At 33.3% G+C, this 22,248-nt stretch overlaps 1 protein-coding gene across 1 annotated transcript; it reads right to left on the bottom strand.

Annotated features, from left to right (window-relative positions):
• Positions 1 to 5,781: 5,781 nt before the first annotated feature.
• Positions 5,782 to 22,043, bottom strand: Ent3 (equilibrative nucleoside transporter 3). The gene is made up of 9 exons (XM_072536745.1): positions 21,709 to 22,043; positions 16,571 to 16,725; positions 15,626 to 15,754; positions 15,059 to 15,133; positions 14,508 to 14,734; positions 11,491 to 11,695; positions 9,234 to 9,416; positions 7,960 to 8,208; positions 5,782 to 6,122 (listed from the first exon to the last, which is right to left on the bottom strand). Exons 1-9 carry the CDS (start codon positions 21,882 to 21,884, stop codon positions 5,857 to 5,859), a joined length of 1,665 nt encoding a protein of 554 aa, XP_072392846.1. The 5' UTR covers positions 21,885 to 22,043; the 3' UTR covers positions 5,782 to 5,856.
• Positions 22,044 to 22,248: the final 205 nt, after the last annotated feature.

Here is a 22,248-nt window from a genome sequence, read left to right as displayed (position 1 = left end):
GTCTACTATGGTATAATTTCACTATTTGAGAGAGTGAGTCATCGTTTAAAGGCCCAGAAATGCGGAAAGCTGTTTGGAAATCCAGTGACGTACACTTACTTTTATTTTAACGTTAATTATATTTTATTTTTCAAATATTAATGTTCGAAATAGGCCACAATATATTTATTTACAAGTTTTTACTGACGTTTCAATCTCTATATCCAAAGACCGCTTTCAAAGATATAAATGATAGTTATATTTATTTTATTTGTTTATTATTATATATTTTTATTATCTTATATTGTTTATTTTTTTTTCTATCTTTAAAAACGAAATAGAGATCGAAACGTCAATGTATTAAACATGTAAATAGATATATTGTGGCTTATGTCCAACCTTCTCCCTAAAAATACAGAATGCCACAAACAAGCAGCTATAGAAAAATAAATATATCTGTCATTTGTATGTTTGAAAACGGTCTCTTTATAGAGATCGAAACGTCCGTAAATTAAACATTTGAATAAATATATTGTGGCTTATTCCCAACATCATTTCTAAAAATACAGAACGACAAGCGAAAAGCCATAGAAAATAAATAGTACTATCATTTGTATAATTGAAAACGGTCTCTGGATATAGAGATCGAAACGTCAATAAATAAACATATGAATAAATATTTTGTGGCTCATTCCCTACATTCCCCTAAAAATACAGAATGCCACAAACAAAAAGCTATAAAAAAGAAGTAATTTTGCAGAAAGTTTACTGATACCAACCGGCTGTCGCGGAAGTTACGCTAAAACGTCTTTTGACGTGACCCGTCCTTAAAGAGTTACACAATGAAATTTTTTTAAAACAAATTTTAAGACAGTTTCCACACCACCCCAGAGGTATGTCTTGTGGCGCGATACTTTTTTTAAATGGGTGTTCGCCAAGAGCCATATTGTCTTATTAAATAAAATGAACAAAACACTTAAACAGTATAAAACTAAACAAAATAAAATCCTATAAAACAAAATAAAATTCTATAAAATCAAAATAAAAATAATGTTTGATGTGTTTAAACACAAACACTATACACACTTACTATGTTCTTCTCGTTTTTTTTTTGTTTTTGGTTTTTTTTATGCTGATGTTCTTATTAAACTATTAGAAAATATTATTCGCTGTCTAAACCTGAAGATGCAGTGCTGCTATCGCTGTCATTATCTTCACCACCTGGTGTAATTATAATTGGCTCTAGTAAAACTTTTATATAAGTGTCAAGTTCCCACATACGATGTTCTTCTTTAATTATGTGGCCTATACATTTAGCCCATTTCTCTGGAGTTATATGGAGGATTGCTTGAATCAAAAGTTTCTTAATTTCGTTTAATTTGAACGTTTTGTTATTGCGTGCTACTTCTCCTTTCACTTGCTCCCAGATAAGTTCAATGGGATTAAGTTCGCAATGATAAGGTGGTAGACGCAGAACTTTGACACCATAATCTTTTGCAGTTTCATCTACAGCATATTTAAGATATTCAATTTTCCTTAACCGTGCAATGTCAAGGAGCTAAATTTTGAGCATTGATTCTTCGTATGCAATCCTCTTTTCTGTAAGCCATTGTTGAATCCTCCCTTTCAATTTCTTTAATAATCACCTGTTTTTTTCGACTCAAATTGAAGAAAACCATCATCAAGAAACCCTGTATCACTTCCTATACGGGTGACGATTAAACGCCGTCCCTTTCCTGATGGAGCTTTTAATCCTGTATATCAGCCTTCTATAAATGCTTCGCGTTTACTTTTGACATTTAAATCTTGCCAAACTTTTCCAACTGTATGACCTTTTCCAACCTTGGTTAATCCAGGTTTCATCCAAATAACATATTTTGCGCCCAGTGCTGCGAATTTTGCGTATTTCTTCTAAATATTTTCTTCTCCGCACAATAATTTTATTTTTTTCTAATAGCATACTTTTTCTGTTGAGTTTTACATATCGAAAGTTTATTTCACGCATGGTCCTGGTTAAGACTCTACGAGATATCTTGGGTAAGGAGTCATCGTTTTCGAGCTCTTGAGAAATATTTTTCAGTGTTGGAATTTCACTCCGAAAATAAAATGAATGAATTTTTCGACGTATAATATTCCTTGTCTCGTCATCCAAAACAATGCTTTTCCTACCTCTAGTTTTAACTTTTTTAAAACGTTTCGTATCATTACCTTCTCTTCGGACGTTAACATTTTCCGTCTCTTTTGCGGCATTTCATTTTTGGAATCAACATCAGAATTTTGCAGTCTTCTCTTGGAACAACTCGGTTTTTCGTCCAACTCCAATAAAACTCAAACCAAATAATCACAGAATATAACTAAAAATTTACTATAAAACGACAAACTATAACACTCGTATTATCAATAACACGTTTTATCAATAACACAAACTTATCGCATAAAATACCCTACCCTCAGAAACGCCAATGTAAATAACCTATTGTTGATGGGCACTCGCTCGACAAAAACTAGTCTTACGGCTTTCTGTGGATCTGAATTGAAACGGAATTCCGTCGCTAATTCCAAAGTTGCCAAACGATTGAAAAATATTGTTTTAAAATATCGATTTTTATTCTATAAATTTAAATATGTAACGAAACGGAACATATAAATTTTATTTATTTTATTACAATTTTGTGCTTAATTTTTACTATTGAAAAAATCAGGTTTTTTTGTATTTTTATGACGGTAATAATCGCTGCATGGAAGAATACAGGTTTTGTATGACCATAATTACTACTTGTGAACAAGAATTGGCTACACTGTACGACAACTTCTGGTCAAGTCTACTATAGAGAAGCACAAATAAATATACTACTTTATATATTTTGTAATTTCTTATGAGGAAACCCAAATTGCAATCGAGAAAACAGGCAGTTTTCGAGGGCCGTTGTGTACATTTAAATTTGAGGATATTCCGCGTTTAAACTATGATATCACTCTTCTAAATTGAGGGTTTCTACTTTAGGTCTTATTTTTCCTTCCGCTTTCCCTTGTATAAAAAATCGCTTTAACTCATTGACCAATGTAGCTCATTTTTCTTTTCTTTAGGTACTTATAGTGTTGAATATTTATTTTATTATATTTCTTAATGGTTCCATGTTAGTTACGTGTTATGTCCATGACTACGTATTCTACTTATTAGGTTCCACTGGTCTTCTCAAATGATTTCCCTTCATTTTATTCACATTCATAAAGCTTCCTCTTTATTGTTTCTTCAATTTTTTTTGAGTTTCGGCTTTCACAATATAAAACATTATGTATCAAAAACCCCCTTGCCAATGTTTTTCATTGATATCGTATCGAAGGAAAACAACAAAGAAGTTTATAAAATAGAAAAATTAGGAAACAATATCATCAAATGCAAACCTCCTCGTACGAAAAGAACAATCCCCCAGTGTACAAGATGTCAAGACTACGGACACACTAAAACCTACTGCCACAAAGTACACAGATGCGTAAAATGTACAGATTTTCACGTAACAAAAGATTGTACTCGAAAATCACGTGATGCCACAGTAAAATGTGTCAATTGTAACGGTGACCAAGGCTAACTATAGAGGATGCCAAGTTCACATTCAACTACAGCAGAAGCTATATCCTACACTAAGAGAGAAAAGAATCATGCAACCACCTATTCAAACAAATAATTCTCAACAAATACAACCTGATTTACCCTATGCTCAAATAGTCAACCAAAAATTAACCACAGTGTAGCTATAACAACCAAGCAATACCAACCAACCTAATAGCAACTTAACCAAGCTGGCAGAAATTATGCAAAAACCCATGGAGTAAATACACTTTTATACGTATCTGTCGCCATTTTTGAGATATGAAAAAAAGGTGTTTTTTTTTTAAATTTGAAAATTTTTTTTTTTAATCGTGACTTTTTTGAAAAATATGTGTCCTGTAGCAGCCAAACTGATACAATCTATCAAACTGTTCATAATAAAGTTAATTCTAGGCGGAATACGATTAATTTTAATTTTGGTGGAAATGGCACTTACGAAACCCATTGATTTAAAAGAAAAAACATTAGATGCTCCTCTTATTGGCAATACAGCTCACTTATTTTACGTGCAAAAGACTTTTAACAGTGCTCATTTTAAAGCTTATTTCAAGCACTATAAAACCATTTTTATTAGAATGCCTAAAATGCATCTGCTCGCCGCTAGATGGCATTAGCCACATCGATTAAATTTCAGACAAAATAAAAAACGGCTTTGATCTTTAATATCTAGCTTAATATTGCACTTAGAATACTTTCTAAAAAACCAAATTGTTCATTTTTTTACCTGCTACAATTTTGTTTTTTATAAAATTTTCGATAAAACGTATATTTTTGGAGATATTTGCAAAAAACCGATCAAAAACGTGAAAAAATTGCGAATTTTCAATTGCCAATAACTTAAAAGGTATTGGATCTTTCGAAAAACTTTATAGATGATTTTTTGCTTAAAATTAGACCTTCTATCGATATCCGAGGTCATTTTAAAAAAAAATTCACCCCCGAGAAAGGGTGGCAACCACCCCCAGGGTAGTTGTGGAGTTCAAATCATTTTCACTTTTGAAGTTAAGGGTAAGATGGACCTAATTCCAAAATTGTATGCAATTCGGTTCACTGTAAAAAAATTCGGAGCAATAATGCTTCAATGGCACTATATTTATCGTGTTCCTAAGCGTCATTCTCACTAGCCTTATAAGCTTTTCTAATGTTCTCATGACCTCATATGGGATCGTTCGATTTAGGGAGTCATATGCTTGTTTAAAATTGATAAATAACATATGTGTTTTGTTGGTAACTATTATTTTGTATTAATTTTAACATATTTATTTGATCAGTAGTTGTTCTTCCTGGGCTAAAACCCCCCTGGTATTCTCCAATCAGTTTGTTATCATATTTTATTAATCTTTTCCTAATAAATTTTGGAAGTATTTTATAGACTACTTCTAATAGTGATAGTGCTATACATCTATAGTTTTCGCACGCCATTTTGTCTCCTTTTTTATAGATAGGACAAATAAGAGCACTATTCCATTGTTTTGGTGTTTCTTCCTTTTGCCAAATTATAAGTGTCAAGTGAAATATCCTTTCCTTCAATCTTTCGCCACCTTCCTTAAAAATCTCAGCTGGGATACCACTTTCTCCTGCACTTTTGTTATTTTTTAGGTATCTTATTATTTCTTTTACTTCATTCGAAGTTGGTTCCTCGCACGTCCTTTCTTCATCTTCTTGCCAATTCCCATTTCCCTCAAGTTAGTCTGTATTTAATAGATCTTCGAAATATTTCGCCCATCTGTTTAATATTTCTGTTGTTTCACCTAGAAGTAAGCCTTCTTTGTTTCTACAATACTGTGGATTATTATTTGTAGTTTCTCTGGAGTTCTTAACTTCTTGGTAGAAATTCTTTACCTCTTTGTTTATATAGGCTTCTTCCCTAAAGGTCGCATTTTAGGTATTTGAGTATATCTCTTTGTAGTTTTGCCCTGTTTCTTCTTGCCAAGCATTTCTACATTCTTCATCGAACCAATCTTGCCGTCTTTTTATATGCTCTCTTCCTATACACTTTTCTGCTGCTTCCGACATGACTGTCTGTATGGTTTTCCACTCTTCTTCTATATCCTGTTTGACTGGATTCTCTAGTTTTTATTTATTTCTTCCTCTAGTCTGTTTACAATCTGCTTCTCTTGAAGCTGCTCTAATTGGTAATTTGATCTAGAAACGACTTATGGAATATAAAATTGTTGGAAAAAAACAAAACACCAACATAAAACATTTAATGTTATACATTTAACAACTCAATCAATAAGGAATAATATCATCTAACAAAAATATATTTATAAAGATTCTGTAAAGTTCATAGTAGATAAAGAAGACAATATAGTTGAGACCAATATAGAAGAAGAAGATTCCGTACTAAATGTGGTGAGATCGGTAACATTTGGATTCGTGAACGCTCTGGACATATCTATTCTGGTATACCTGTCCGCTCTATATTCGCAATACCGCTGCATCTTGGCCGGTCTTAGAATTTTCTCCAAGGCGTACGCTCCAAGCGATCCAGTTGCCAAACCACACATATAGTAAAGTGTCATCATGTTTCCTGAAAGAACACAAAATAATAATAATAAATATAATAATTTATTAACACTGATGGGTACAGAAGACAAACTAGAGAGATGGAAAGAATACATACAAACTCTTTTTGACGACGATAGACCTTGTTCTCCACCATCCACAGATAATCGAATAAATGAAAAAGGCCCAGAAATAGCCAAAGAAGAAGTGATTCATGCAGTAAAATCTCAGAAAGATGGAAAAGCCACCGGTCCAGACAATATCAATGTCGAAATACTTAAACTAATTGCAGATAACGAAAGTAAAAGCCTAGATTTAATAACAGCACTATTCAATAAGATATATGACACAGGTAAAATACCAACAGACTGGCTAAAATCAACATTCGTAGCATTACCAAAAAAATCAAATTCCTCACAATGCGATGATTATCGAATATTAAGCTTGATGTCTCATGTCCTTAAAACTTTTCTCAGAATTATCTATACACGAATTTACAAGAAGTGCGAGTTCCAGATGAGTGACACTCAATTCGGATTTCGAAACGGATTGGGAACACGAGAGGCTCTTTTTGCTTTAAATGTGTTAACGCAACGATGCAGAGACATGAATGTAGATGTATATGCATGTTTTATTGACTATCGAAAAGCATTTGACTGCGTTAACCATCAAAAGATGATCGAAATTCTGAGAACAACTGGAGTTGACGAACAAGACTTGCGAATTATCTCAGAACTATACTGGCACCAAACGGCAACAATTGAAATAGAGCACACAACATCCGAAGACATACAAATCCGACGAGGAGTGAGACAGGGTTGCGTCTTATCACCACTACTCTTTAATTTGTATTCGGAGTCTATATTCAGAGAAGCATTAGACGAGGTCCAAGGCGAAATTAAGATTAACGGAATCAGCATAGACAACATTGTGTAAACAAAAAGAATTACTAAGAATAATCAAAGAGAGGAAAATGCAATACTTGGGTCATGTGCTAAGAGGCGAAAGATATGAATTACTTCAAGTTATACTGGAAGGAAAAGTACAGGGCAAAAGATTAGTAGGAAGACGCCAGAACTCGTGGCTGAAAGACCTGAGGAGATCTTTCGCGCAGCAGTTTCCAAAACTACAATCGCCATTTGGATCGCCAACCATCGAAAGGAGACGGCGCAATGAGAAGAAGAAGATTAACACTGAATAGGAACTTATGTTTAGAAGCAAACTGGGACATCTATTTTACATCGCGCAATTCGCGGATGACAAATCACATGGCTTAAGCTGAGGGAACAGGAAATGCGCATAAACCATCTATCGAATGAAGAAAAAAGCGCATCTTGACGAAAAAAGCGCTGCATGAGTAGCATCTCAATGAAATCAGACATGAATATCTTGATAATATATAGTCGAACTGTTGGTTGAAATCATGATAATGTGTTTCATATTTTCCATTTAGAATCTGTTAATTCCAACCAAAAATGAGCTAAAATATATGCTCAAAGATGCTATGGATGTTAAGCCCGAGAAAGTATCCAAAATTTGAATACAAAAAAGGCATAACTCATTACGAAACATAATCCATCAAAAAATAGCCAAAAAAACTTCTCCAAACCAATCATCTTCCTAATCATAATTTTTCTGAGAGTATGCTTAAAAATGATATTTAAAAAGATATACCAATTTGGACTTATGGGATGGAGCTGTAGGGTGCATCAAGTTGATTCTTAAAAACCCTTTTACTAATTACTCTGTATACATAAATAAAAATATACAATATTTTTATTGTAATTATAAATTAGAAAGTGGGACAAACGATATAGCAATATTTTCTTATCAATCCTATCAATTTCATTACTAAAACTTACCAGCAAGTTCGCGATAACATCTGGGAACTTTGGTGGGTGCTTGTATCATCGGCACACTCCCAAGTACTCCGTTTGTTAATCCTAAGAGAATGGAATACCCGAAAGCCAAGAGATCACTACTGAGAAATCCAAAGTTTGTAATAGGAGGCATAGCGCACAATGCCATGGCGGGAATGATCATCAGTCTTACTATAGAGCATTTTAACAAACGGGACCCGGTCCAATAACGAGTGGATGCCATAAGTTTACCTGCAATAAAAAAGATATAACATTGCAAAGTATGTATTTATATGTTTATTCGCTAGGTCTGAGAATAGGTTGTTCTCTCTTTTTCATATCCCTAAGAGGTAAGGGTGATTCACCTTAAACATTTTTTTTTATTTTATGAACATTTTTTTTTATGTTTCTATCTTCTTCTTTTTCAAGTGCCATCTCCGCGGCGGAGGTCGGCAATCATCATAGCTATTCGGACTTTTGAGACGGCTGCTCTGAAAAGTTCATTTGATGTACATCCGTACCACTCTCTCAGGTTGCGCAGCCATGACATTCCTCGTCTCCCTATGCTTCTCTTTCCTTGGATCTTACCCTGCATAATCAGTTGGAGCAAGATGTATTTCTCTCCACGTGTAATACGTCCGAGATATTTCAACTTTCTTGTTTTAATTGTATTTAAAATTTCTATTTCTTTATTCATCCTTCTCAGAACCTCTTTGTTTGTGACGTGTTCTGTCCACGATATTTTCAGAATTCTTCTATACATCTACAGCTCGAATGATTCGAGTTTTTTCATTGATGTCGCGTTCAAGGTCCAAGATTCCATTCCATAAAACAAAGTCGAAAAAACATAGCACCTCGCCAACCTAACTCTTAGTTCCAATTTTAAATCCCTTGTACATAGCAAGCACTCTTCTTATTTTGTTGAAATTTGCTCTAGCCTTTTCTATTCTGATTTTGATCTCCTTAATATAATCATTTGTGGAGTTAATCATTGTTCCCAGATATGCATATTTGTCCACTTGTTCGACGTTGGTTCCGTTTAGTAGAAGATTCTCGTTATTTCTTTGCATTATAGCAAATATAAAAAGTCTGTCTACGTCATTGTATGTACAAAGTGTAAAATAAAGGCTTAATCGATTTATTATAAACAAATTAAAAATTGAAACGAACTTTACGACACCTAAAAACTATGGACTATTAAATTCCCGTATAATTTTAACTATCGCAACAATAATAAGAAAAGCTATTATTAATACCCAGTGTACTCTAATACTCACCTATAACATCTGCACAATTAAAGTCAATCATCATTAACATCGGCATCCACTGGCCCATGTGACAACTCACTACTTCAGAGGTGATTCCAGGATAGAGGCAAAGTGTAGTAAAATATACCAAAAATATTGATATCATATATGGATATATCTTCTGTGTGACCGTCCATCTAGCCCTCATTCCTTCTATAAAAATAAATAAATGTATATATTCAATTATATCATTACCCAACATCGCAATCATTATAATCAATCAATTATTCAAATTAAGTGTCAAATACTAGTAGTACAAATACAAATACTTAATAGGTTATTACCAAGATATAGAACGAAGAGAAAATTGCTCGCTATTGACAAACGGAGTTCATTTGACCAATCAATAAAAATGGGATGATCGGAAATACTATATCTCAGCATAATCCATTTGTACTCTCTATAAAAATCTCAATCTCAATATTTTAATCAAAATATTATCGGCGAATATCAAACCAGCATTCGTTATGAAAGGTTGACAATCAATCAGCCATTCACCGAAAATAAATTAAATTTAAATCTGGGAAACTCAATATTAATGTTTATAATATATTAATTCAGACTAGCCTATGATTTAATTGTCAAGTGGCGTAAACCCCTCCCAATGGCATAATGTAATGATAGGTACATAGCAGATTTAAAGAAATACAGACTTATTAGTTTGTTCGCCCATACAAACAAACTATTCATGAAGATAATCACAAAACGGCTTGTGAGCAAACTAGATACTTACCAACCTTGCAAAGAGGCTGGTTCCGCTCCAGATGTAGAACAAATGATCATCTTCAAGGTATGTACAGAATACAGGCATTTGATAATATAGATTATCATAAAATGCCGTGAGCATTAGCTGAATGCCGCATTGACTACGGATATATTATCTACCTTGATTTAGAGTACCCATGACACAGATACAGCTTGTGCCCGACTTCATGAAGACACCAAAAAGTTCTGAATAGAACGTTTACAGCTATTCTCGAATATATGTTCAAGCGAATGGAAAGATAGGATGGAAGAAGATATTGCAAGACGCCTTCATATACCTAACCCAATCTGGTGTGTATTAAAAGTTTTAAAACGGTATAGCGAAACAGGAAGTTACAGAAAAAGACTGGATCAGCGAAGAAAACGGTACACAAGTACTGCAGATGACCGCTATTTAATTCTTCAGAGCTTACGAAATCGCTCATTCTCATTAACGTATATGCATCTTAAAAACTGATAATTAAATGCAAGACAGTGTAAGGTCACTAACCTAAATACTAACCTAAAACCAAGACGCCCGTGCAAAGTTCCACGGCTCTCTCAAAGAGGCAAAAGGTGTCGATACTGGGCAAATTATTTGTTCACAGATGAGACCAGAATTCAATTATAGAGCTTTAGTTTTGGTAGTGGCGGCATAATGCTACGGGGCGGTATATGACAGATTCGGGCTACTGGACGATAAGGTACGTCCTCATAATGATAGAATAGTGAATTTTTCAACGGTTTCCACCGCCAACGGTGGGTTCTAATTAACCACATTTTCTAAACATTTACGAAGAAACTGCATAATGATAAAAACAATAAAACTAAAAGATTTATTGCCCTTTTACGAGTTCCGAGAACAAATAAACATTGTTGACCCAGTTCTAGGTAGACAAAAAACATGTTTTTTATAACGAATTAGCGAAGCGGTTGGCACGAGGAAAAAACGTTTATGACCAGTTGTGGTCGTAAAAATGATAACTTTTATATTGAGAAGAGGAGAATTAGCGGTAAAATAATATCGAAGTGTGTTTGGATACCAGAAGAAACAAACTGTTTTAGCGGGAGTCTCAAAGGAAAACGAACGAGACAAAAAACTCGTTTTATTCGAGCTGAGATATATCGAAAATAAATAGATTTTTTTCGTGTTTTAATATTGATTGTAACAAAAACAGTAAGAGATTATTGTAATATGTTAAGGCTTTACCAAAAGGTTTTAAATGAGCTTTTCTTTCCAGAGAAAAGTGTTTTGGTAACATGAACCCATCATATTGAACATATTTACGATCATTTTAAAAAACATATTCCATATTTTTGTCCATGAGTCTATATAATACATACACAAGTATTTTGTATGGAAATATAGAATGGATTCTTTGAAGCTTTCGAATATTTGGCCATACACAGAACTAAATATGAATACCTGTATATGTATATGTATTTTTTATCAGTATAAATAAATAATAAATATTTTACAAACCTTTAAAGGAAGACCATCCGAATCGATCATTATTGGTTACCGTTATACCACCAGTAATGAGTACATCTTCAACTTTGTATGTGGGTCTTATCCCTGAATCAGTGGGTTCGTAAACGGGATTGGCAAAGCTCATCACATTTGAGGTAGCTGGTGGAGGACTTGTCTGGATCTTTAAAATACCGTATCTGGAGTCCTGTATCTCTATCTAAAAATAAAATTATTATATATATAGCGACATATAACTGTCAATCAATCTAGACTTGTGGAACTAGAAAAAGATAGATGGTATTCCTAATCAACAAAAAAAAAACAAAGAGTAGTAGACATAACTAGTATCTCGGATGGAGTAACTAACTTACACTTATAACTATCAAAGATATAGAAATTATGCATGCCCCAAAGACCAATAAAAGTAACTCCTAGTATTTAATTGGTGACTTGAATGCCAAAGTTGGAAAGAAAAACGGCAAGAAACAAGTCATGGGAAAGTATGGAGTCGATGGGAGGAATGAAAGGGGAGAAAGATTGGTTCAATTTGCACACTACCAAAACATGCCTATTGCAAATACAGTCTTTAAAAAAAATCGAACAGAAAATAGACTTGTATAGCACCAAATGGAACCACTAAGAACGAAATTTACTTTATTCTAACCAACAAGATTTCTACAATAAAATATGTCAGTGTAATAAATAAATTTCAAACAGGCAGCGACCATAGATGACCTAGAGCAAAAGTTGTTCTAGATCTAAAACTAGAAAGATTAAAATTAATTACAAAACCAGCGGTAACCTGTATAAATATTAACAATCTAAAAGAAAACTCAAATTACTATCAAAGGACAATTGATGATGAAAAAGAAGAAGAAGAAGACTTTAATAATGCTGCTTTCTTCTATCTTCTTCCAAGTTTCATTATCCATCTAGTTTTCCTTCCTTTTGTTTTATTTACCAAGACTTCTTGTCCTGATATTGCAAATATTTTTGATACAGAGCAAGTAAAACTAAATCGTAAATTTGCTCAGTATTTGACAAAATGCTCAGAGATAGACTAAGCAGTAACTGCGCTCGAGATCATAGAAATACAATAAAGGAATAGAAAGTAGAGCTAATTTTGTTTAATCTAATATCCAGTACTATCTGTACTTATTACTTTTTATATACTTTCTTCTTAAAAGCAAGGACAGTTAAGATTTTATTTCACGTATAGTGCATCTGTATATTCGCTTATACGTAATTCGCCTTAAAAGGAATCTTCGGAGCGACTATTCACAGAAGCTATGAAAGTGAAATCAAATCTTTTCCGTCAAAAGAAGCAACAATAAAATGGCTTCAATATGGAGGCTATAGCGACATCTGAGAATAAATCATCAAAGTAAAAATACGAAGATTTCTTTGAAAAAAACCAAAATTCAGATTTCTATAAATTTCTATAAATTGCAAGGCGAAACAGACAATATAGGTGCAACAGAGGTATAGTGAATCTAAAATTGCATTCCACAACATATCTCTTCAACTAAGCAAAAATCTTTGACGAACTGGTTTCTTGTAATCATAAAGAGTAAACCGAAATAAAAGAAAAGAAAAGAAAAGAAAAGAAAAGAAAAGAAAAGAAAAGAAAAGAAAAGAAAAGAAAAGAAAAGAAAAGAAAAGAAAAGAAAAGAAAAGAAATGAAAAGAAAAGAAAAGACTTCAATTTCTTTTTTATATCCATAAGCTCTCTCCATAATTTGCTTTACTGTATGTATGGCATCTGTTGTTGACTTTCCCCTAATAAATCCGCATTGATACTTTCGCATGATATTTGTAGTCGCTTCCAGTCTTCGTTGTATTAAGGTTGACATGATTTTATACGCTGTGTTTAATAATGTCAGTCCTCTATAATTATTACACATTTGTTGGTCTCCTTTTTTATGGACTGTGAAAATTTGTCCTTTGTACCATTCTTCTGGCATCTTTTCTTCGTCCCATATGACTTTTATTAATTGGTATATTTTTTCTCTGAGTTCATGTCCACCATATTTTATAAGTTCCATGTTTATACCGTCTATACCTGGTGCTTTACCGTTACGACTACTGTTTATAATTTCCTCAACTTCATCTTTCGATGGTTTTTCTAGCTCGGTTTCTGTCATCGTGGTCTCTTCTTCCATGTTTTCATTTAAGTCTTGGTCCTCTTGTACTGTTAATAATTGTTTAAAATAATCAGTCCAGATTTTTTTAAACTCTTTGTCATTTTCTGATACTTTTCCATTTTTATCCTTCATGCCTTTTATCTTTCCTTTAAAGGTTTTGTTCTGCTCGCTAATTTTCTTATAAAATGCTTTTGTGTTTCTGTTTGTGTTTTCTTTTTCTATTTCATTTATCTTATCATTTAACCAGGTTCGTTTAATTTTCCTTATTTGTTTCTTACATTCTGTCCTTAATTTGTTGTCTACTTTATCCACTTTTGTCTTATTTCTATCTTCTTTTTTAACATGTTATGACAGTCTTGATTATACCATTCTTCTTTTTTGGTATTTCTCTCTATCCCTACATGTTTAGAAGCTGTTTCATTTATACATTTTTTTATTTTTCTCCATTCTGTTTCAACATCCTCTGTATGTTTACAGTACTCCTTCAGTTTTTTGCTTATATCATCTGCATATTTAATTCTTCTATCTGTAGCATTCAGTTTTTCTATGTACCATTTGTCCTTTGTTGCCTTGTTTTTTAGCGTTCTTTTGACTTTTTGTCTTAACGTTGCGGTAACCATGAAATGGTCAGTGTCTGCATGTGCACTTCTGTATGTTCTCACGTCTGTTATCGATGTTTGCTTTCGCTTTGTGATCAGTATATGGTCTATTTGGGACCATGTTTTTTGGCCTGGTGAGATCCATGTTATTTTGTGGTATACAGGGTGTGCAAATTTTGTACTACTGACAATCATATTGGTGCTAGTTGCTAAGTTGCATCCATAATATTAAGCTTTAAATTTTCAAAACAAGTAATGGAATTAAAAATTCATAATTTTGAACTTACCAGTCCAGCATCCTCTCTCGGCTCAAGCGTTATTTTAGTTTTCTCTCTTTCACACAGTCCTAAATAAAATTGTACAAAGTCAGTCTTTCTTATACGGGGATATATTACAGCACACAATCCTACAATAGTTATTGATACCATTAAAAAGTCTATGGTGCTCTGGCGTAAATCTTTTATAAAAAATCTTGTTGTGATTCTTACAAGAGACGTACCGACGCCAGCTACACCTAAAAATAATAATTTTATGTACTTCACCTATTTTTAAAATAAAAAGAATGATAATAGAACATTTCGGCAAATTAAATTAAAGTGTGGTTCTTAATGGTTGCCCGGCAGTAGACTTGTTACCGAGAGGCGTCGGTAGGGAGTGTAGGGCCCATATCTGGCTCATCAGGCTTATTACGGTTTTGGGAACTGGACCTTTAGGTGTTTCTAGTGTCCACTATTAATGGTTTATTATTTGGTTTTGTGTCTTCTACAGCAAGTAAAATTTCTTCTTTTGAATATAATAATATTTAATTACCTCTTGGATTTATAAAATATATACTTACTTTCTCCTACCATCACAGCATGAGTATACTGAGGTGGCAGCATACTTGCATATCCATAAAAGCTTGATTGCTGAACTGAAAACAATAAATAATATTGAACAACATTCATCGAGGAAATTTAAAACTTTTACAATAGTTTTCAAGTACTTATAGCAAGTAATCGGGAAGAGGACGTTGAGATCTCGAAAGGTATATCTGCTCCTGGTCGATTTAACAAAAACATATGACCTGATATGTACCTGTTGAGAAATTACGGGAAATTTTGCAAAAAACTAGTAAAAACGTTATAACTCTAATAAAGACCTACTCTAACAAGTAATCAACTCTATTAAAGATATATACATTAATACAATATCAAAGGTTGAAGTCGAGTCACTCGACACTGAGGAGTAGGCATATTGAGACCTCAGTGCCGTTTAATGGTTCTTGTATTTCTATAGAACAAGATACTGGTACGTCACTAGTGAGGGGAGTAGGCAGATTGAGACCCCGAACTCGAACGAAACCGTATCCCTCTTGATAATGGTTTCAAAATGTAATTCATAATGTAACTAAATAATATTTTACCTGTACATCCTACTGCTACAACTGCAACGGCAATCAAGTTAGCGGCATATGAGCCTGATGTTTCAAAAATCTCATAGTATACTTCACAGCTCATAACCAAGCCGAGTGTTAACATAGATATTAAATAACCTAAAATACATAGATCTATGATAAACAACTGCACTAAAAATGTCCCAGTGAATAAATTTAATGTCCACAAGGAAACTAAGTTCCTGTGTGTGTTATTTAATTAATTTAATGTGTTAAACATACCATAAACGAGGACTAGCTCCTTGGTTTGTTCTTCTTCATGATGGAAGCGAAACTTGTTTTGTGGCATAGGCCGAATTAACTTTCTTGGCCAAAAAGGGAACCGCTGATTATCACGACAAAATGGACGGGGATCTATATGAAGAATGGTTTAAGAAGACGTTAATTCCAAACTTGCCTAAAGACAAAGAAAACGTTGTCGTTCTGAATAACGCGTCATGTCACTCCCGCAAATTTGATTTTCCTGAAAAAATTGTGGAACAAAAGGCAAATCAAGTATTGGCTAATTGAAAAGAACATTTTCTTCGAAGAAGAGTATCTAAAAAGTGAATTACTAGATACTGCGGCCGCATTTAGAGACGAGTACGACAAGTACAAAATTGAAAAATATGGCGTTAAGATTTTAAGACTGCCGCCTTACCATTGAGAGCTGAACCCGATTGAGATGGTGTGGAGTCAAGTGAAAAGGTATGTGGCTTCAAACAACGTCGATTTCAAAGACAAAACGGTAGACCGGTTGATAAAAGAAGTTTACCAACATGTATCTAAAGAGCAGTGGCATAATTATGTGAATATTGTTTTTAGTTCATTGTTTGGTCTTCGTATATCTGCCTTCTTACTTTTAACATAATCTTGTCTAGTATTAGATTGAATTAGGTTAAATATTTGAATAGATAATATTAATTGTTAACTTACCAAATAGTATTCTGGAGTGCACAGAGAACATCTCTACTAATAAATTATTACCGAATACCGTAATTAAAGCTGTGATAATATACACTGAAGACATGTCAAACACAACTGGGCTATCAGGAAACTTTGTCTTGAAGAAATCTACAGACATAATAAAACTGAAAAGAAGAGAAAAAAATTAGTTAGATTTGATCTTTTTTTTATACCCGAAATACTGACATTATTAAATTTATTGTACAACAAAATAGTATATTAAAGTGGATATTGAGGTCTTTAAAACACCCCCGATAGAGCAAGTATTTTAAAGACCAGTTATCCACGAATACGTTACGGTATTTTTTTTATTGGTACACTTTGAAATCATATATTATTACTACAAAAAATTGAAATAAGAGCTTATAATGTAAAATGGTTGAATTTGTGATGAAAATCAGTGTACCTTTCGTTTTGATGGAAATGAGAAAAACAAAAATTAATTTTCAATCTGTCACATAAGATTAATTGATATTACTGGTTGTATATTGCTTAAAAATGAGTTCTAACATTGATTACTTAAATAGTAAAGCAGAATCGCCAAGAGCTGAACTTAGACGATTATACTTAGCAATTGTGGTATATTTTTTTATAAAAAAAGGCTCGTTGACTTCAAGCCAGTGCTCTGTAACCGCAACTATCGTAGGAAATCCTAATTGCTCTAGAAACAAAAATAATTCATTTATTTTAGATCCAATAGAACGAATATTAATCAGAACTATGCTAAAGTTCATCACTAAAATAATTTGAGGTTTCTAGTCCCACAGAACAAGTCGTATTGTTTAAAAATTTCGTTTTGGAGGGACAACGGAATAGTAATTTCGATGACGTTCCCTTGATTGTTGCAGGTGAATAATTCTTTCCGAAGTAAGAAAGGACCTACAAGCAGCAAAATCAGCTTCTAACTCCATAGTTGTATTAATTCCATAGGCATTATTAAATTCTCGACGGATTTTTCGTAGATCTTCAGTCTTAGTGGGAAGTCTTTCGGAAGCTAAAAAGACTGACGCTTGTGTTGGTACATCGATCGTGATATACTGAAGCAGGTTGAGCGTGTAGAAAAGCAAGATGTAGTTTAATGGTTTTAAAGATATCCGGTTCACTTAATCTTAGGTTAATTTAACTCTTATTGGGGTCATAGAATCCAGATTTATCCATGGTTCCAAAGTATATAGTACGAAATTAATAAAAGAATGGAAAAAATTCTTAGATTTGCAAATGTCAATGAACTGCTTGTCTGTGAGTATTTTTGTGTTTTCTACTTCATTTTTCAGGGGCTTCTGATGTTCTTCGGACTCATATTTGCAACTATATTAGTATATTACATTGGGATGATAGCAGGATGGATTGGAGATAAGTGGTGTGTTATTTGATTGAATTGCCATAAGACCAGCTACGATGAACGACAGAGATTGTTGGACAATTAAAAAAATTAAAAACGATAACGAGTGATCGTAAAAAGGATAACATTAAGAACAGATTTACTCCAGTCGTCAGAGATATGATCTCTAAAAACGACACGAAAAAGCTAAATTTTTCTAAGAGTATTAATTTCGTGACTCCAAAAAAAAATTGAAAAAAGTCCTCTCCTACCTCCCAACTTTAACCAAAAACACCCCCTTTTGGGGTGGAAAACGGAAAAAATCGATTTTTACGCTATAGAAAAAAAATTTCCAAATAAGAAATGTATCTGAGATAGTTTTAAACAAAAATGATTATTAGCACTTTTTGTGTGAAATGAACCGTTCTCTTAGAAACAACGCTTGAAGCGACCGGCCATTTTGAATGTGTTACGCGCGCGAAATAAATTTAAAGTAAAATTTGTGTCAACTCGACAGTAAAAATTTGATTTTGATCAGAGTGTCCTATCGACAAAAATAAAAATGTTTTCAAGGTGAAAAGTACAACTTTCTTATGCAATTTTTGCACTCTGCCACAAATGAAGTTAGTTTCTATAAAACTGTTAAATAAAAAACATTTTACGATTCTCATGAGATCAATAAAATTTATCACTTCCATTGTGCCTTGCTCTGGAATTTACATTAATAGAGTCTAATCTTCAAAACCTATAAACGCTAAAAACATATAAAAAAAACGCTGAATACATATAAAAAAACGCTGAATTTAAACTTTCACATTACAATCGATTGCACCTTGCGGGAAGTGCTTCTACGAGGACGGTATTGATTGAAATTTGTAGCTGAAGTTGCCTAAATAGTTTTGAAAAACATGCTTGTGCAATCGCAAAAAAGCAATTTTAAACATTTTAGATTGATTGTAATGTGAAAGTTTAAATTTCGAAATTTCATGTTATAGGTTTTAAAGATTAGGCTTTTACACTGGAAACGCCATAGTAAGCGGTTAATGAAAGTAATAGATTTTATTAATATTATGAGAATCGTAAAATATGAGAAAAATCGGGCAATGCTTCTTTTATTTAACACCTTTATAAAAACTGACTTCATCTGCGACAAAACGTAAAATTTCATACGAAAGCTGCTCTCTTCACCTTTAAACGCATTTTTATATTTGTCAGTAGGATACTCTGATCAAAAGATATTGAATTTTTACCGTTGAGTTGATACAAATTTTATTTAAAATTGATTTCGAGCGCGTTTCTGACATTTAATATCGCCGGTCGCTTCAGTTTTATCTGAGAGAACGGTTCATTCTACACAAAAAATGCTAATAAATATTTTTGTTCAAAATTATCTCAGCTAAATTTTTTCTTGGAAATGGTCCAAAAATTGACTATTAGCCAAAATTCAGCTTGTTTGTATGGTTTTTAGAATTTCACTGGCATTTTCGCCTCTGCTGACTGAAACCGGTAAGTGGTAACCTGGTAGGGGACGGTTAACCACAACATGCCTTTGAAGGGGATTAAAATGGGTATGACCCATAATATGAACTTATGGGTAAATGTATTATGGAGAGATAATACTTAGAGAGATAGTACTTTAATTAGTTATTTAATTAAATTGTAAAAAAAGCCGAATATGCACGTTTATTTCATTTTTATTAAAAAAAATTTTCATTTCCATATTATAAAACTCTCAAATATATCAAAATAAACTCCCAAATCTATCTCAAATAAAATCGGAGAAGATCAGGCGGGGTTCACGGCAGGAAGATCTTGCATAGACCACATTTATACACTTCAACAATTAATTGAAAAAAAAATGGCAAAAAATAGACCAGTACATATGGCATTCACAGATTTAAAAAAGGCATATGACACGGTACCCAGAAAACAACTATGGAACACGATGAAGGATATCAGAAACCCTCAGATATTAATAGAAGCCGTAAAAAACCTTTACAGCAACAAGAAGGTAAGAGTTAAAACCGGCAATAAATACTCCAATGAATTTAAGACCACAAAAGGTTTATTGCAGAGATGGTGTACACCTCCGACACTGTTCAAGATATTCCTCAAACAAATATTAAAACCATGGAAAAGGAAATGTAAAGGGATGGGAATACCAATCCGGGACAACTTCTTATACACATTAAGCTTTGCAGATGACCAAGTGGTAACGGCTCAAGATGAAGAAGATCTGTGCTATATGCTCCGAAAATTAGAAAAGGAATACACAAAAAATGGACTGGAAATAAATCTAGAAAAGACCGAATATTTAACAACAGAGTAAGAACCAGTGAGAAACTTGGAAATGTACGATAATAGAGAAATTAACGGCACTGACAAATTCAAATATTTAGGATTCATAATCTCAAAAAATGGAACCACCGAGCAAGAGATAACCAGCAGATTAGCACAGACAAGAACATGTATTAAATATATGAACGGGGTACTGTGGGATAGACAGATTACCAGAAATACAAAGAAGAGAATTTCTAACACCTTGGTACGCAGTATAATGACCTATGGAGCAGAGAATTGGGTAATAAATAAACGAAACAGGTCCAAAATCACAGCAACTGAAATGGAGTTAATGAGAAGAAGCTGCAGAGTGACAAAAATGGATCGCATCAGAAATGATGAGATAAAACGAAGAATGGCAGTAGAACAAGACATACTCAGCTACATCGAAGAAAAACGTTTTAAAAGGAAAAGACAGTTAAGATTTTATTTGATGTACAGAGAGCTTGCGCATCCCTTTATACGTATTTCGGTCCAATAGGCCTCATCAGAACGGCTTTCGCAAACGCGAATTTTCGAAACCAAATTCAAGAATTCCGCTTGAATCTGTGCCTTCTAAAAATTGCAAGGCAAAACAGACGTTGATAAAGATGTTAAGAAAAACGTTTAATTTGGTATGGACATGTGAGAAGAACAGATCATACAAGGTGGATAGCAAAGATTTCGGATTGGAGCCCAATAGGAAGGAGGAAAAGAGGTAGACCCCGAAGGTCATGGAGGGATGAAGTGGACGAGGCCATGGAAAGACTAGACCTTAGATATGGAGAATGGCAGAACAGAAAGGACTGGAGACGTTGGCTGAAAGAAGGAAGGTGGCGACAGCTGTAAAAATCCTTATATAGATAAATAGAAAACTTTAAATCTTGTTTTCTCGAACTTACTGCTAAAATGGAGACACAATCCTTTACCTCTAAGGTACAGATATTGAAATGTATTAATCAAAAATTACACTGTAAAACATAGCGCATCGTAAGTAAAAGTAGTTTAATGAATAATTGTATCATTGGCGTATGAGAATTGGGTTTTGATTGGTGTTACCAAACTTTGCTTAGTTTAGTGCTTAATGTATAGTCTAATATTAAAATTAACATAGAAAATCACCGGTTACGGTTAATGAAACGAATTTCGTAAGTAAAAAAACGTCCGCTATTTTAGAGAAATGAACGTTCAACAATAAACAATTACACATTACCATAAATACTAATATATGTGAGAAATTTTACCAAAACATAACAATAATCGTACAAAAATTAAAAGTATTGTGTTTATGATAGTCGGTCATTAATCATCTGATGCTGCACCTAATTACCAAAAACGAAATGAATCATTTCACCTGTTGTAAACCCTGCGGATGCGCTTTGGGTACACAATGTTTCGGTTCGTAAGAAAGGTCAAGGGGTTATGAAACATGGAAAAACTGTATAAATAAACTGTTTTCTACACTTACCTATTATAAGGTAACAGAAATCCAATTCCTCCACTCATAAACGACAAATAAATGAGATTGTACTTATCCACTGGAGGTGACAACTCATTCAAAACTTCTGCTCTTGTAAAAGCATCATCCCTTCTATTTTTGCCCAGTTTTTCGTAAACGGGACCGTCGGAATTTTCTTCCTCCATATTAATGTGGAAGTTTTTGGATCCGGCTCAATGTTTGCCACTACATTTAGTATGGACACTTCGAGTTACGGCTTGTAAAAAGAAAATTTTAAGTTTTTTTATTCTTGAATGGAGAGATATGCCATCGACTTCTGGGTTCAACGATTCTGTAGTTGCGCATGAGGGCGATTATTGATTTGAAGATGTGCGCAGGGATGAGGATTACGTTGAAATTCGTTTAAAATTTCTTTTCATACCGTGTAAAAAAGTATTTAGTGCAAAAAATGATTGCATATTGATTACTTACCTAAGTGAATTTCTGAAACGTAAATAGATAAATATATACATTTAAGTACAAATTTAAATTAAGTTTAAAATAAATATA

The sequence above is a fragment of the Diabrotica undecimpunctata genome, chromosome 7 (assembly GCF_040954645.1).
Source record: "Diabrotica undecimpunctata isolate CICGRU chromosome 7, icDiaUnde3, whole genome shotgun sequence".
NCBI classification, from domain to species: domain Eukaryota; kingdom Metazoa; phylum Arthropoda; class Insecta; order Coleoptera; family Chrysomelidae; genus Diabrotica; species Diabrotica undecimpunctata.
Note: the sequence above shows the minus strand (reverse complement) of the source record. Positions and strands in the feature narration are given on the sequence as shown.

Bases quoted from the DNA above. Each gene is read 5' to 3' on its own strand.
- Ent3 (XM_072536745.1), bottom strand. From the start codon at position 21,884: ATGGAGGAAGAAAATTCCGACGGTCCCGTTTACGAAAAACTGGGCAAA. The intron at 15,134-15,625 runs GTAAAATATTAT...TATTGTTTTCAG, and splicing joins TGTAGCAGTAGGATGTACAG to TTCAGCAATCAAGCTTTTAT. The intron at 8,209-9,233 runs GTGAGTATTAGA...TTTTTATTGCAG, and splicing joins TAATTGTGCAGATGTTATAG to GTAAACTTATGGCATCCACT.